The sequence below is a fragment of the Athene cunicularia genome, assembly GCF_003259725.1.
Source record: "Athene cunicularia isolate RWA chromosome 9 unlocalized genomic scaffold, athCun1 chr9_part2, whole genome shotgun sequence".
Lineage (NCBI taxonomy): Eukaryota > Metazoa > Chordata > Aves > Strigiformes > Strigidae > Athene > Athene cunicularia.
In genome coordinates, this window is record NW_020799111.1 from 426,739 (window position 1) to 439,834 (window position 13,096).

At 57.6% G+C, this 13,096-nt stretch overlaps 2 protein-coding genes across 2 annotated transcripts; one reads left to right on the forward strand and one right to left on the reverse strand.

The window, feature by feature from the left end:
* Positions 1-675: 675 nt before the first annotated feature.
* ETV5 (ETS variant 5) lies at positions 676-12,174 on the reverse strand. Its single transcript, XM_026855375.1, has 12 exons — positions 12,115-12,174; positions 11,835-11,922; positions 11,639-11,686; positions 11,489-11,539; positions 6,227-6,356; positions 5,859-6,110; positions 3,855-4,114; positions 3,146-3,205; positions 2,624-2,692; positions 2,125-2,294; positions 1,188-1,289; positions 676-1,006 (listed from the first exon to the last, which is right to left on the reverse strand). Exons 1-12 carry the CDS (start codon positions 12,172-12,174, stop codon positions 785-787), a joined length of 1,512 nt encoding a protein of 503 aa, XP_026711176.1. The 3' UTR covers positions 676-784.
* Positions 12,026-13,044, forward strand: LOC113483730 (ETS translocation variant 5-like). Its single transcript, XM_026855522.1, has 4 exons — positions 12,026-12,217; positions 12,316-12,403; positions 12,552-12,599; positions 12,699-13,044. Exons 1-4 carry the CDS (start codon positions 12,173-12,175, stop codon positions 12,755-12,757), a joined length of 240 nt encoding a protein of 79 aa, XP_026711323.1. The 5' UTR covers positions 12,026-12,172; the 3' UTR covers positions 12,758-13,044.
* Positions 13,045-13,096: the final 52 nt, after the last annotated feature.

Sequence of the window (13,096 nt, forward strand, 5' to 3'; positions counted from 1 at the left end):
AAAAAAAAAAAAAAAAAAAAAAGGGGAGGGTGAGTATGTCAGGTTCTCCTCCCCTGAAATGCAACCCTTGGCCCGCAGCCCAAGCTGGGGAGGAGTGAGAAGGGCACAGAGAGGGCCTGGGGGGGGTGCTGAGAAACTGTTATATCAGGTTATATCATGGGGCAGAGGGGTGCAGGGAAGGGCAGTTTGGGAAAAAGGCAGAAGGCTCCTCAGGGTTGGGGTAGGATGCTGCGTAATCAGCCCTGGGGTGCTGGCCCAAGGGGCCCCCCCACCACATCCCTCCTCTGTGCAAATCAAAGCCCTTTCCACCACACAAGGCAGCTACGCAGATCGCGCGCGATGCAAAGCAGATTGTCGTGACAGTTGGCTATAGGCAGCCACGCTGGCTCAGGCCAGTCCTGGGGCAGTGCCGCAGCCCTCAGCCCTCGCCGTGCTGACAAGGAACAGGGCCTGGGTCAGAGACTGCATCTTTAGCTCAAAGCACCCCAAAACATCACGCTGAGGTTTGGCGGGAGGTGCTAGCCACAGGCAGTCCTACGCACTAGCCCTTGGACAGCAAGGGTGGGAATTCAGCGGCAACACACAGAGGGCATTTTAGATTCCTCCAATATTTGTGTGTGTGTGTGTGTGTGTGTGTGTGTGCGCGCGCGCACATGCGTGCAGTTTCTTGGTTGGGTTTTTTTTGTTTTTCCTCTCCTTACGAACAGCAAAAAAATATTCTTTACAAAACCATATTTGCCCAAAGTGGAGGCGCTAGTGCTCGTGGCTCTGCCGTCTGGCTGAGTCAGTACGCGAAGCCCTCCGCGTAGGGAAGGCTGCTGCAGGGATCCATCTCCAGGAGGTACGCCGGGCTGTCCTCGAAGTGCGTCAGCGGCACAGTCTCCTCCTCGGGCACCGGGCAGTCAGGCTCCGTCTTCAGGAAGGGGCGCTGGTTGTCAGGGTAGGCCATGGAGAAGAGGGCATCGGGGTCACAGACAAACTTATAGACATACCGCTCACCGGCCACCTGCGAGGAGGAGGAGGGCATGAGAGGTACCCTGCACCTTCCCCCCACCCCAGGGAATAACAAGCACAGCCTGACAGATGCTGGGCCTGGCCCCCATCCTGCTGCACCCCAGGACACCGGGGTGACAGTGGGGGACGCTCACACCCTTCACACACCCCCCAGTGGCAGCAGGGTCACTCGCCTTCTGCATGATGCCCTTCTCGTAGTAGTAGCGCAGGGAGCGGCTGAGCTTGTCGTAGTTCATGGCTGGGCGGTTCTTCTGGATGCCCCAGCGCCGCGCTACCTGTGGGGGGAGAGAGGTAGCAGCCATGAAAGCTCCAGTTGGGGCTCGGACCTGGATCTTCGAAGGAAATCACAACTGAAACGCAGGGCAGGGGCTCATTCATGGGGGCTGGAGCAGCCAGGGGCGGAAGCATCCCCACAGTCCCAGAGCAGTTCCCTGCCTGCTGTGATAAAAGCTCCAGCTCCAAGTGCCGGCTGCCACAGCACCGCTACCGCCAAACCGGGGGCCGAATCAAGAGACATTTGATTAGGGAAGCCTGCCAAAAAAACTGCTTCAAAAAACCACAATTTCCATGCACAGCCTAAGAGACATTATGGGTAATTACCCACAATGCGCAGCTCAGCACTACAGCTGCTTTCAATTACTCCCCAAACAGCTTCTTCCTCTGTGTCACCCTCCTGCAGAGCCACACGGCTCTGGCACGGCACCACGCCAGCACAGAGCCACTGCCGGGGACCCAGGGCAGAGGATGGGAGGGAAGGACGGAGGGAGGGAGCCGTAGCCAAGCGGCTGCTCTCGGCAAGGCATGGCACAGAGGCAACGCTGGTGACCACCAGCAGCTCTGGGAGGAGAGCACGTGCCATGCTGAGAGGCCACGAAGATTTAAGGCCAATTTCTACGACTGCTCAGCGCAGACGGGTGGCTGGCTCTTCTCTCTCGCCCTCAAAAGCTGCCCAGAGAGTAAAGACACGTGTCTCATGCACAAGCATGAACTGCTGCGTAGGATACAGCCCCGGCCCCGCACCCCTGGGCTCACCCTGCGGCTGGCTCCTGGGCTGCAGGCCCTGCTTCAGCACAGCGGGTGCTGGGGCAGGACCCCCCCACCCAACCGTACCTCTTCAGGCTCAATCAGCTTGAACTCCATGCCCCGGCCGGTCCAGGCGATGAAGTGGGCATTGGCGGGGTCATCCAGGAGGGTGACCAGGAACTGCCAGAGCTGCAGGGATCCGCGCCGCTGGTAGGGAGGTCCCTCACGGTACAGGGTGGGCTCCTGCTTCACTTTACCTGCCCACACCGAGACACAGCTGGTTAAACACCCCCATCCCTGCCACCCAGCAGGGGACACGCACAGCGACGCTGGCTCATCCCCGTGCCAGGACCCCTTGTGCAAGATCAAGACACGGGGGCAGGGAAGGGAGAGGTGCTGGGGACAGTGCTGCAGGCTGGCAGGGCGGGTGACAGGGATAGGGCACTGCAGCGAGAGGCTGGGCAGCTCAAGAGTGCCGTGCCAGTACAGATTGGACTTGAAAGCCGATCGCTGTGTAGTCCAGTCCCAAATCTCCCTCCATGAGCCCTGGTCACCCCCTAGCTCTCCTCTGGGACCTGATTCTTACCCTCCAACCTCTCCGGTACCACGCACGTGTCATCAAAATACAATCGTGTGTCCTTTTCATATGAAAATCCTAGGAGGGAAGAGATCCTCAGTGAGCACAGGGCCCCTCTGCCACCCTGTCCAGACCCAAAAAAACCCCTGGCTTTGCCCAACACAGCATCAAGATCCCGTTCCCCAGCACCAAGAGCAGTCCCCAGTTATTTCAGTGGCATCGCACCAGCTCGCTGGTGGAGCACCATGCAGCTCTGTCTCCCCCATCACCCCAGGGAGCTGGGGGAACCAAAACCTTTTAAGCAGCTATATCAGGCATGTTATCCTGGATTACAGAGCATGGCACTGCTGTGCCCTCGCAGCATGCTCGTGGGGGCTGGCGGCTGCATGGCACAGGACTTATTTTTAGTGGCTGTATGGATTCTGCTTGCATGTGGGCTCCCACAGGTGTTTCGGCTACCCCAAGGAAGAAAGAGGATGGGACACACTAGGGATGCCTGGGAGCACCAGAGGGGGCCAGGGATGCACTCACCATCATGGCTGCTGGGGAAGATGCCCCCCCTCAGGTATGAGGACTGGCAGTTAGGCACTTCTGCGAGGGAGATAAAAGTGCCATTAAGGACACACACCCCGTGGGTCCCACCGAGTGCCTGGCAGCATCTTTTCCCCAAGCACATGCTGTAGCCCAGCCCAGGCATCTCCCTGCCCTGATGTACCCTGGGCCTGACTCCAGTCCCCAACCCCAAGTTCAGGGGAAAACCAGTATGATTTAGGGGGACACACTGGAATGAGCATTGGGAACAAGGTCTAAGCCAGCTCAGGTTTTCACCATGTTATTTGGGCCCCGCAGGAAGGAAGGCATTGCTGCGCCTCCCCTGCCATCTGCTCTCGGCCGTGCCACCCTCCATCCCGAGGTCATGGTATTTTTAGGTCCTAAGGCGATTAGAAGATTTTTTCCGTGATGTTGGTGGGGTCTAGCAGCCAGAAATCACAGCTGGCCCCAGGGCAGGGCTGCAGGGGGACCTGCTGGGTGCCACAGGGCACCCCAGCAAAAAAAAAAAAAAAAAAAAAAGGGAAGAAATCATCTACTGCTGCAAGCAGCCTGGCACTGTGGAGCCCTGGCGTGAGGCAGCAACCACTGCTCAAGGCTGAGCCCCACGCCCACCACGCTGCCATGGCAGAGATGGCCCCGCTCCCCCGGGCGCAACCGGAGTAACCCACACCCCCCAGAGCGCACCCACCTGAGTCAATGCAGTAGTCCCGGGGCTCCTGCTTGATGCCCATGGGGGGCTGGAAGCTGTGGCCGGGGGGGCCAGGCAGGCTGGGGCCACTGTGCTCGTAGAGGGGGTCATGGTACTCCTGCTTGAATCCCTGAGGGGGGCGGGGGGTTGTGGGGCCGAGGGGCTCCGACAGCTGCCGGTGGTAGACAGGGCGGCTGTCCCCCGGCACCCCGGGCTGTGGTGGGAAGGGGTGGCAGGGCTCAGACAGCTGCCTCTGAAACCTGGGGGAAGGGAGAGGGCAGCAGCGTTACCAGGGAGTGGCAGGGTCAGCCCTGCCCTGTGCCACCAGATCCCACCCCAGACTAGGACCACCGTGCAGGCTCAGTGCCCTCAGGCCAGGGTGGTTTGGGTGGTGTTGTGTCCCATCTGCAGCGGGCTGGGACAGCTCCTCAGGAGCATGGTCACCACGAGGGCTCGTCTCCTGGGGGATTCAGTGGACTGCTGGGGAGCCACGTTCCCCTCCAAGCCTCCAAGCACTGAGGATCCTCCGCCAGAGGAGCAGGGTGGCACAGGAGCTGTCACCACAAAGCACTATGCGCTGCAGCACAGGGCTATCTGAGTAGGAGTAGGAAAAGGAACCAGAAAAACACCCTACAACAGTAAAATCTCCGTTAAACCAGTAAAAACTGCCCCCAGGGTGGAAGGGAGAGCCGCAAGGCCTGAGGGATGCTGCACCCAGGCGGGCGCTTACACAAAGCCAAATCCACTACACAGCTCCAGCCAGCCGCTAATCCGCCTGCACAGCTGGGATTAAACCTTGAACTCGGCAGCAGGGAGCACTATTTTCAGCTCCAGGGTGCCGTCACCACCGCCTCGAGCCCCAGCACAGTCTCTGCCGGTAGCAGTGGATAAGGGACCATCTTGAGGGGGTGCTGCCGCATCGCCTCGTCCTCCCGCACCTTGAAAGGCGATCTCTGATCTCCGCACCCGGCTCCTCTTGGCCGTCCGTGTGCCATTTGGCTTTGTAACCAGAGCCCTCCCAGCTGCTGGGCTGGGATTACTCCATTTCCGAGCTGTGTCCCTCTGCCCTTCCTGAGTGAAACCCAAGCCCCACGCTGGCATGGTGCTTCCCGAGGGGTCGGGGCCAGCCCCCCGCATAACTCAAAGGTCACCCAGAGCCGAGCCCCACTTTGCCGGGGAGGGATGCTCGCCCACTGCGGGCACATCTGAAGGGTTTCTGTGGCCCCACTGTGTGGTCTTTGCCAGGTTGTCACATCCAGCCCCATGCCTGAAAGGGACAGCCCGCTGCTGGTGACACAGCAGCCGTCACCACAGCAAAGGGCATCTAGGGGGCCACAAGAAAAGCTGGAGGTCAACTGTGACCTGTGCCATGTGACCTATCCACAGCATTGCCCGGGGTGAGGCAGGGCACCAGCAAAGCCTCTAGAGATGCTGTGGTGATGGGGGACAAAGCCACAGCTTGAAGAGGAAATGGGGAGCGGGATCTCTCCATCCACAACCTCAAAATCATGGAGAAGCCATGTGATACGCTGGGGAGCTAAGGATCGACCCACAGCCTGGAGGTGCTTGGGGGCAGGACAGGGATGCCTGCAGCTCCTCAGCCCCGCAGGGCTCAGCTTGGATGGCAGAGAGCTGCAGCCCTGACTCAGCACCATCACCTGCCGAGGCAGGGAGAGATGCAGGCAGCAGCCTCTGCCTCCCGAGGGGGGAGGCAAAGGGTCTGCCTGGTGTCCCTGAGGCTGGGAGGAGCAGGTCCCCGTTCACAGGGAGCTGTCTCGTGGGGACAAACAGCCACAAGATCCCAGTGGGAAACACCAAGTCTTGCCGCACTGGTTTCCACAGGCTCACAGCATCCAGTCCATGGTCTGTGACCACAAGAGGATGATCATCCCTGTTCCCTCCTCACAGCTCAAGGACACAGATCCATCCCAAGGGAGCCAAGGTCCCCAAAAACACCCACAAGATCCCAGCACTCGCTTGGGCTGGGGGGCGGAGAAGCCTTACCTGTGTTCTGTGGGGTATTGGTTTTCAGACATCATCTTTGGCATGTGCATGGGCGGGTGAGGTGGCCTCGGCACGGCGAAGGTCTGCTGCCTCTGCTCCTGCAGTGGGTGTGGGGCCGGGGCTGCCCCATGGGCAGCTGCCTGCACGGCTGGGCCCGGCGGCGGCAGGGCCGATCCCTGGTGCACGGGGGACACCGGTGTGGTGGGTGGCGTTAATGGCTTGAACCCGGCGGGGGGCTTCCTGTCATAGGCACTGTGGAGGGGAGAGGGGCTGGGGGCTGACGGCCACGCCAATGAGGACACCTCCAAGTCCCCCCCACGCTGCAACCCGAGGGGTCTGCAGGCAGCAGCCACCCCTGCGCTACCTACCAGCAGTTGTAGAGGCACTTGTCCCCGTAGCCGGGGCAGAGAGCCTGCTCGTGGCTGCAGGACGACAGCTCTGAGGAAGGGCTGTGCAGCTCCCGCTTGATCTTTGCTGGAGGTGGGGCATGCAGGACCACTGCAACAAGACAGAGGGGGGGGATACAGGCTCACTGGTGTGGGAGAAGGCGATGGGGGGTGCCACCTCCGGGGAGCATCCCCGGGGTGCTTTTTGCTTGGGAATCGGGTGCTGAACTACCCACCCGGGAAAATCAGGCAACCAAACCACGGCAGGATGGTGCCCCAGCAGAGCCCCAGTGTGCCAGTGGACCAAGCTGGAGTGGCAGGGCTGCTGCTGCAGGAGAGGGCAGAGCTCTCAGGGCTGGGACAGCCCCACCATCCCAGGACATTGCTCACAGAGCGGGAATTGCTCCCCACCAGGATCCAAGAGGGAAGTGTCATGGGGGCAAGAGGGGACAGAGCAAGGGCTGAGAGAGGGCAGCAGGCAGCTCGACAACAGCTGTGGGTGAGACACACCTGGGCCGGGCCAAAAGCCGTTCAGCAAGGGGAGACGAGCCCGGGCACCGCAGGCAGCAGCTGCCTCCCTGAGCCCTGCGGCAAGGAACAGGGGGACTTGACAGCCTGGAGCTCCCAGAGCTTGTGACCCACTCGCCCTCACAGGGGCACACCCAGCTCCCAATTAGCTGGCCAGAGGGTCAGAAAATGGCTAAATGGGATCCACCTCCCTCCTGGTCCTCCAAGACAACCGGGTCCCAGGGTCCCCCAATTGTATGAGTTCAAGTAGCAAACATCCCATTAAACCCAAATCCTTCCCAGCCCTCACAAGCCCACTCGCTATATATAATTTTAAACCAAGTAATATACGCTTAACCTAATTAATTTCTAAAAGCAGGCGCTCTAGGAAAGGGAAAGCGCCTCAGAGATCTTTACCTAAATAGTGCCTGCAGAGGAGAGCCAAGACTAATCGGAAGTGGAGTATTAGCTTCATGTGAAGTCTAAACACAGCCCAGCTACAGTGGAGAGGAGCAAATAGCTCCAGGACAACTGTTCACAGCTTGCCAGGTAATTAGCTGCTCCCCTAATTTGTCAAAACCTTTAAAGAGCTGCTGACTCCCCCCTCTCTACCCCCCTCTCCCCAAAAGGGCCGGCACAGCTGGTACCAAGGGCATAAAACCCCCCGAGGAGGATTTGAAACACAAAGCCCAGCGCTGAGCCAGCACAGCCCCCCGCACGTCTTCCACTCGCTCCCAAGCCGGATTTATCCCCTCTCCTCCTTCCCCTCCCGGTGAGGTTTTGCCACTCTCAGCATTTCTGGCCTTAACGGGGGGCCGGCGTGGCGGCGGCCAAGCCCGGGCGCCCTGCGAGCCGCGGGAAGGCGAAGGGGAGCTGCCTTTGGAAGGGCTCCAGCTGCCTATTGCGGGCATGTTTCTCTCTAACAGGCTCCGTGTTGTTGGAGCGGGTTGTTTTTCCGCCAGCCATACAATGGGGTCTGGTTATTCATTGAGGGGAAAAAAAAAAAAAAGTCTCCGAGCGGGCACCACCCTCCATTCACAAACAATTTGGAGCTCTCCATTCATGTGGCCCGGGGAAGGAAAAAAAAAAATAAATTTCCCCAGAGCTTAGCCTTGCCATTCAAGAAAAGGGAAACGAGCCTTAAGATCCTAACAGAGACCAGCTGGCCAAGCCCAGACTTTGTGCAACGTTTGGATTCCTTACACAAACACGGCGGGGCCAGCCGGCACGGCTCAGCAAGACCCGCTCTGGCCGCCAAGCTCACGGCCGGCCCGCCCGGTGGCAGGAGCCACGGGGGGCACCGGGGCCAGAGGGGCAGCTCTTGGGAGGAGGGACCTGGTTTTGGGTCCCTGGTGGCGAGCAGGGCAGGCGGCAGGAGGGTGTCCGGGGCAGGAGATGCCCTGCCCCAGCCTCAATGCCTCAAAGGCATGTGGGGCGCGTGAGCGCTTTTAACCTTTCCGGTCCTGCGCTCGGCACTGTAATTAAAAACTAAAAAAAAATTATATATAAAAATAGGCAAAGGGAGCTGCTCAACTACAGACAAGGCTGAAGAACACGCCTTGGCACACTCGTGCCAGGACCAAGCCATGGGAGTAGCAAGCGCACCCACAGGGGTCTGACAGCCCCTCTCTGGGCAGCTTGAGCCCCCGGGGAGGAAAGGACCCCAGGGGAGCTGTGCCCAGCCAGCAAGGTGGCACAATCAGGAGGGCAAGATGGGGGGCTCAGGTGAACCCCCTCCCTCAGTGCTGTACCACCAGCCAAGGTGGAGATGCCTCCAACGTCAACCTTCAGCCAGGAGCTCTCCCGTGGGAAAGGTGACACCCCAAAGCCATTCGGGGCCTTGAATTGCTGGTGAATCCCTTGGTGGGGGACAGGGCAGGTTGTTCCCCACCTCTGAAGAGGCTGAGCCTGCAGGACAGTGGCTTTGCTGGTGGCACCCGCTGCCCAAGCCATGGGGAAGGCAACCAAACCACCATTTCCAGCCCAGGCACTGGCTGGGGACCTTGGCACCTGCTCAAGCTGTCACCTGGGAGCCGAGCTGCACACCAGCCCCTCCATCCCCCTGCGTTACAGGACGCACCCAAGGTCACACCAGGAGAGGAGCCAGAAATAGAAGCCAGACTCCTGCTTTCCTTTGTTTAAACAATCCTTCCTCAGAAACAAACCTCCTGCTTTCATTCTGGTGTGTAAGAAACACCGCTCTGCACCCTGCCCGTGGCTTTGGCCACACCCTGCCCACGCAGGTGGCCACAAGTGCCCTGGGAGCAAACCCCTGTAAAAGGCAAAAAGCCTCTTGTGGTGCTTGATCCTCCCAATACGACCCCATTGCTTCCCACTCATTTAAACAACCGACTGAGATACAATATTGTACATTATACCCTTTTCCCCAGGACTGTGCTGCCAGCAAAACTGCACCTAGGCCTAGCCAGGGATGCAGCGCAATGGCCAGCGTGGTGAGCTCCGTGGGAGTCACCCAGGGCCTCCTTGCCTTCCAGGGAGAATCTGCCACTTCTCTGGGTAGCTTATAAAGCACCAAATCTGGCCTCTCACTGCTCAGTCCAGGATACCAAGAACAACACATCCCTTATTCAGAGGAGTCCTACTTTTCCCATGTCTATGGCGGGATTTCCTCCCCGGTGCAGTGACCTGCTGCACATTATGGCACTTTCCTGACAAACCCCAACTTTAAGCCTGAGTCTGCCAGGGACCTTGGCTACAGAGTTAGGAATGGCGAGTGGGCAGCAGCCGAGCTGTAGGCAGCTGCTGTGTGATGAGGGTTTCTCAGCAAGGCAAGAACGATGCCGCAGTTCGGAGCACCTCCAAGACTGAGCACAGCACACGTGGCGGTGTTTCCCAGGGCAGCAGGGTCAAAACCCAGCCCAGTTTGTCCCTTTTTGCTGCTGTGCTAGGGAAGCCTGGCTATGGGAATGCCAGGACCATGGGGCAGGAGATGGAGCTGGTTTGCTCAGGATGAAAGGGAGCAGCAGCCTACAAAACTCCTGGAATCAAGTCCAACACATGTCTGCAAACATCCACAGGGACTAGGTAAGGATTTATCTTCCCCCAGGTGCTAACAGGCACTGAAGCCCAATGTGACCCCCACCCAGGAAAGCAGCATATCCCTGCTAGCAAAAGCTGGGGGCAGGCTGCACCAGATTCATCCCTCTCTTTCTTCCTACACTGCACACAGTTACAAACTGGAGTGAAATGAGAAGATGGGGCCAGAAAGCTGTAAGATAGAGTCTCTCTCCTCTTTAAACTCTCTCCAGTGTTGGTAGGGAAAAGCCAGGTTCCCCATCCCCCCACACCCTGGTCTGAGCACCCCCAACCCCAGCCAGCACAGCCCCTTGCACAGCAGCAAGGGAAACCTTTGCTTTCTCTCTCCATGAAAGTTAAGGAAGGTTATTATAGTAGGGAGTCATGCAGGGAGATCTGCTTTCAAGTGACAAAGTCATTTCAACACTGGGTCTGCAGAGGCTGAGCAGGTCAGGAGAACATTTTAAGAGCCTTGACCAAATATCTTTTTTTTTTTCTTTTTTCCCCCCTCATTTCCCTGCATTACCCAGAAAAGTTTGTCTCTTCTCTCTGAGCTCTTCAGGTTACAAGGAACCAAGAGACTGCCAAAAGGCACTGCAAACAGCTTCAGCTCTAAGAGCCACCCTCCCACGCACGCTGCAGTTTCTACCGCTCCAAGCAAGAGCTGCCGGGCTGCGCTAGGATGTTAACAGCCAGTTGTGTTTCTGACTCTGGGCTCGCCTTTTATCTCAGGGGAGACAAGGAAAAAAGCGCATCTGAAACTTGGGCTGTCTGGAACAGTTTAATGGCAAGCTTCCCACTCAGAAGTAATCAAAGAGCAATAATTAACATGCATTTACTGTAGGAGAAGATACCCTGCTGCATGCTGTGACAAAGCTGGAATGAAAAAATCTGTTCGACTGCAGGCTAAATTTGATTTCCTTTAAGTTCTGTGGCTGTCTGGCTCAGCAGCAAAACCCAGTCACCAAAACCAACCTACTACTTCTGTTTGCCAGGTAACGACTCAAAACATCCTGATTCCCCCCACCCCACCCCCACTTCCCCTCCAACCGAGCCTTCAACGCCAGGAGAGCCAGCGATCGAGAGCCCTGCAAGCACCACACGCCATTAAGCGGCCCCTGCCCTCACTGCTAACCCATTCTGGCAACGAACCGCGGCTCCGAACCAAGTCTCGCTCTTATGCAATTCAAGAGGGACTGCATTTTCACTGGCCTCCTTTTAAACACGCTTGCTTGCCAGTGATTAATGCTGCTTAAAGCGGCTCAAGTTTCACCACTCAGGTCAGCTCTTGCCAACAGTGCTGGGCCAGGACTGTAAAAAGCTCCAGAAACTGCAGAGATTGTGGCTAACCAAGGAGCCCAGCACGGGCTCTTGCTTCCACTTGAAAAGGAAAAGGAGCATTTATAAGCAAATCAACATTACTACGAACAAGCAGTGAGTCTCGGAGGAGCCCAGAGATCAGTCAGAGCTATTTCTATGTGCCTGACTATGATTTTCCCCATTTACAAAAGACAGGACATTGCAAGTTTCATCTTGATGAACCCAAACCACATGCTTTCTCCCAAAAGTCTGTGATTTCATGGTTACAGCCCCAACAACAACCGCTTTCCCAAAGAAGCAGCTCCAAACACTGCGCGAGGTTTTGCACAGGCACCCAAACAATTCCCCTCCAGAGAATGAAAACCCAGAACAATCACTTACAGTTGTCAGACTGGAAATCTGGGACAAATTGCTCGTCATCAGGGACCTGAGCTAAAAACAACAAACAAAAAAGTGGTTTTATGGCATTTTCAGTCCTCAGAAAGCTCACAGAGAGATTTTACATGGCAAAAGGCAGAGGTGAAAACTTGCCTTCAGCTAGCCAGGCCTCTTGGAGCTGGCTGAGATCCTGGAAGAGCTCTGGAACAGAGTGAAAGACTTATGCGCTCCACAGAAGAATAAAACTGCCATTATTCACAGGATTATTTCTAAACCAACAAGTGCGAGGAGAGCAGGTCTTGCGGGGCCGCAGCGAGGCCACGGCTGCCCGGGCCCCAGCCCTGCCTACCTTCTGAGTCGTGGGCCAGGTCGGTCTCTAAAAACTTCCTTTTCCTATCGGACCCCGGCCGGCCTCGGCCCTCCTCTGCGCAGGACTTCTGCAAGGAGCAGGGTGAGAGCGAGCGCTGCAGTCCCCAAGGACGGGGGGGTGCCCAACAGGGAGTGGGGAAGGGGGGGGGGCACTGGGCAAACTTACCCCGGGGCCGACAGAGGCCAGGGCCTGATTCTGGCCTCCTCCCTCCCCTCCCTCCCGCAGCTGCGCACCTGCCGGAGCCCAGGCGGGACCCCACTTCCCGGGCCGGCGTCGATGCTGAGCGGGTCGGGGGCACTGCCCGCCTTCCCCGCACCATGGACGGCTTCTACGACCAGCAGGTTCCCTTCATGGGCCCCGGGGTAAGTTTGCCCAGTGCCCCCCCCCCTTCCCCACTCCCTGTTGGGCACCCCCCCGTCCTTGGGGACTGCAGCGCTCGCTCTCACCCTGCTCCTTGCAGAAGTCCTGCGCAGAGGAGGGCCGAGGCCGGCCGGGGTCCGATAGGAAAAGGAAGTTTTTAGAGACCGACCTGGCCCACGACTCAGAAGGTAGGCAGGGCTGGGGCCCGGGCAGCCGTGGCCTCGCTGCGGCCCCGCAAGACCTGCTCTCCTCGCACTTGTTGGTTTAGAAATAATCCTGTGAATAATGGCAGTTTTATTCTTCTGTGGAGCGCATAAGTCTTTCACTCTGTTCCAGAGCTCTTCCAGGATCTCAGCCAGCTCCAAGAGGCCTGGCTAGCTGAAGGCAAGTTTTCACCTCTGCCTTTTGCCATGTAAAATCTCTCTGTGAGCTTTCTGAGGACTGAAAATGCCATAAAACCACTTTTTTGTTTGTTGTTTTTAGCTCAGGTCCCTGATGACGAGCAATTTGTCCCAGATTTCCAGTCTGACAACTGTAAGTGATTGTTCTGGGTTTTCATTCTCTGGAGGGGAATTGTTTGGGTGCCTGTGCAAAACCTCGCGCAGTGTTTGGAGCTGCTTCTTTGGGAAAGCGGTTGTTGTTGGGGCTGTAACCATGAAATCACAGACTTTTGGGAGAAAGCATGTGGTTTGGGTTCATCAAGATGAAACTTGCAATGTCCTGTCTTTTGTAAATGGGGAAAATCATAGTCAGGCACATAGAAATAGCTCTGACTGATCTCTGGGCTCCTCCGAGACTCACTGCTTGTTCGTAGTAATGTTGATTTGCTTATAAATGCTCCTTTTCCTTTTCAAGTGGAAGCAAGAGCCCGTGCTGGGCTC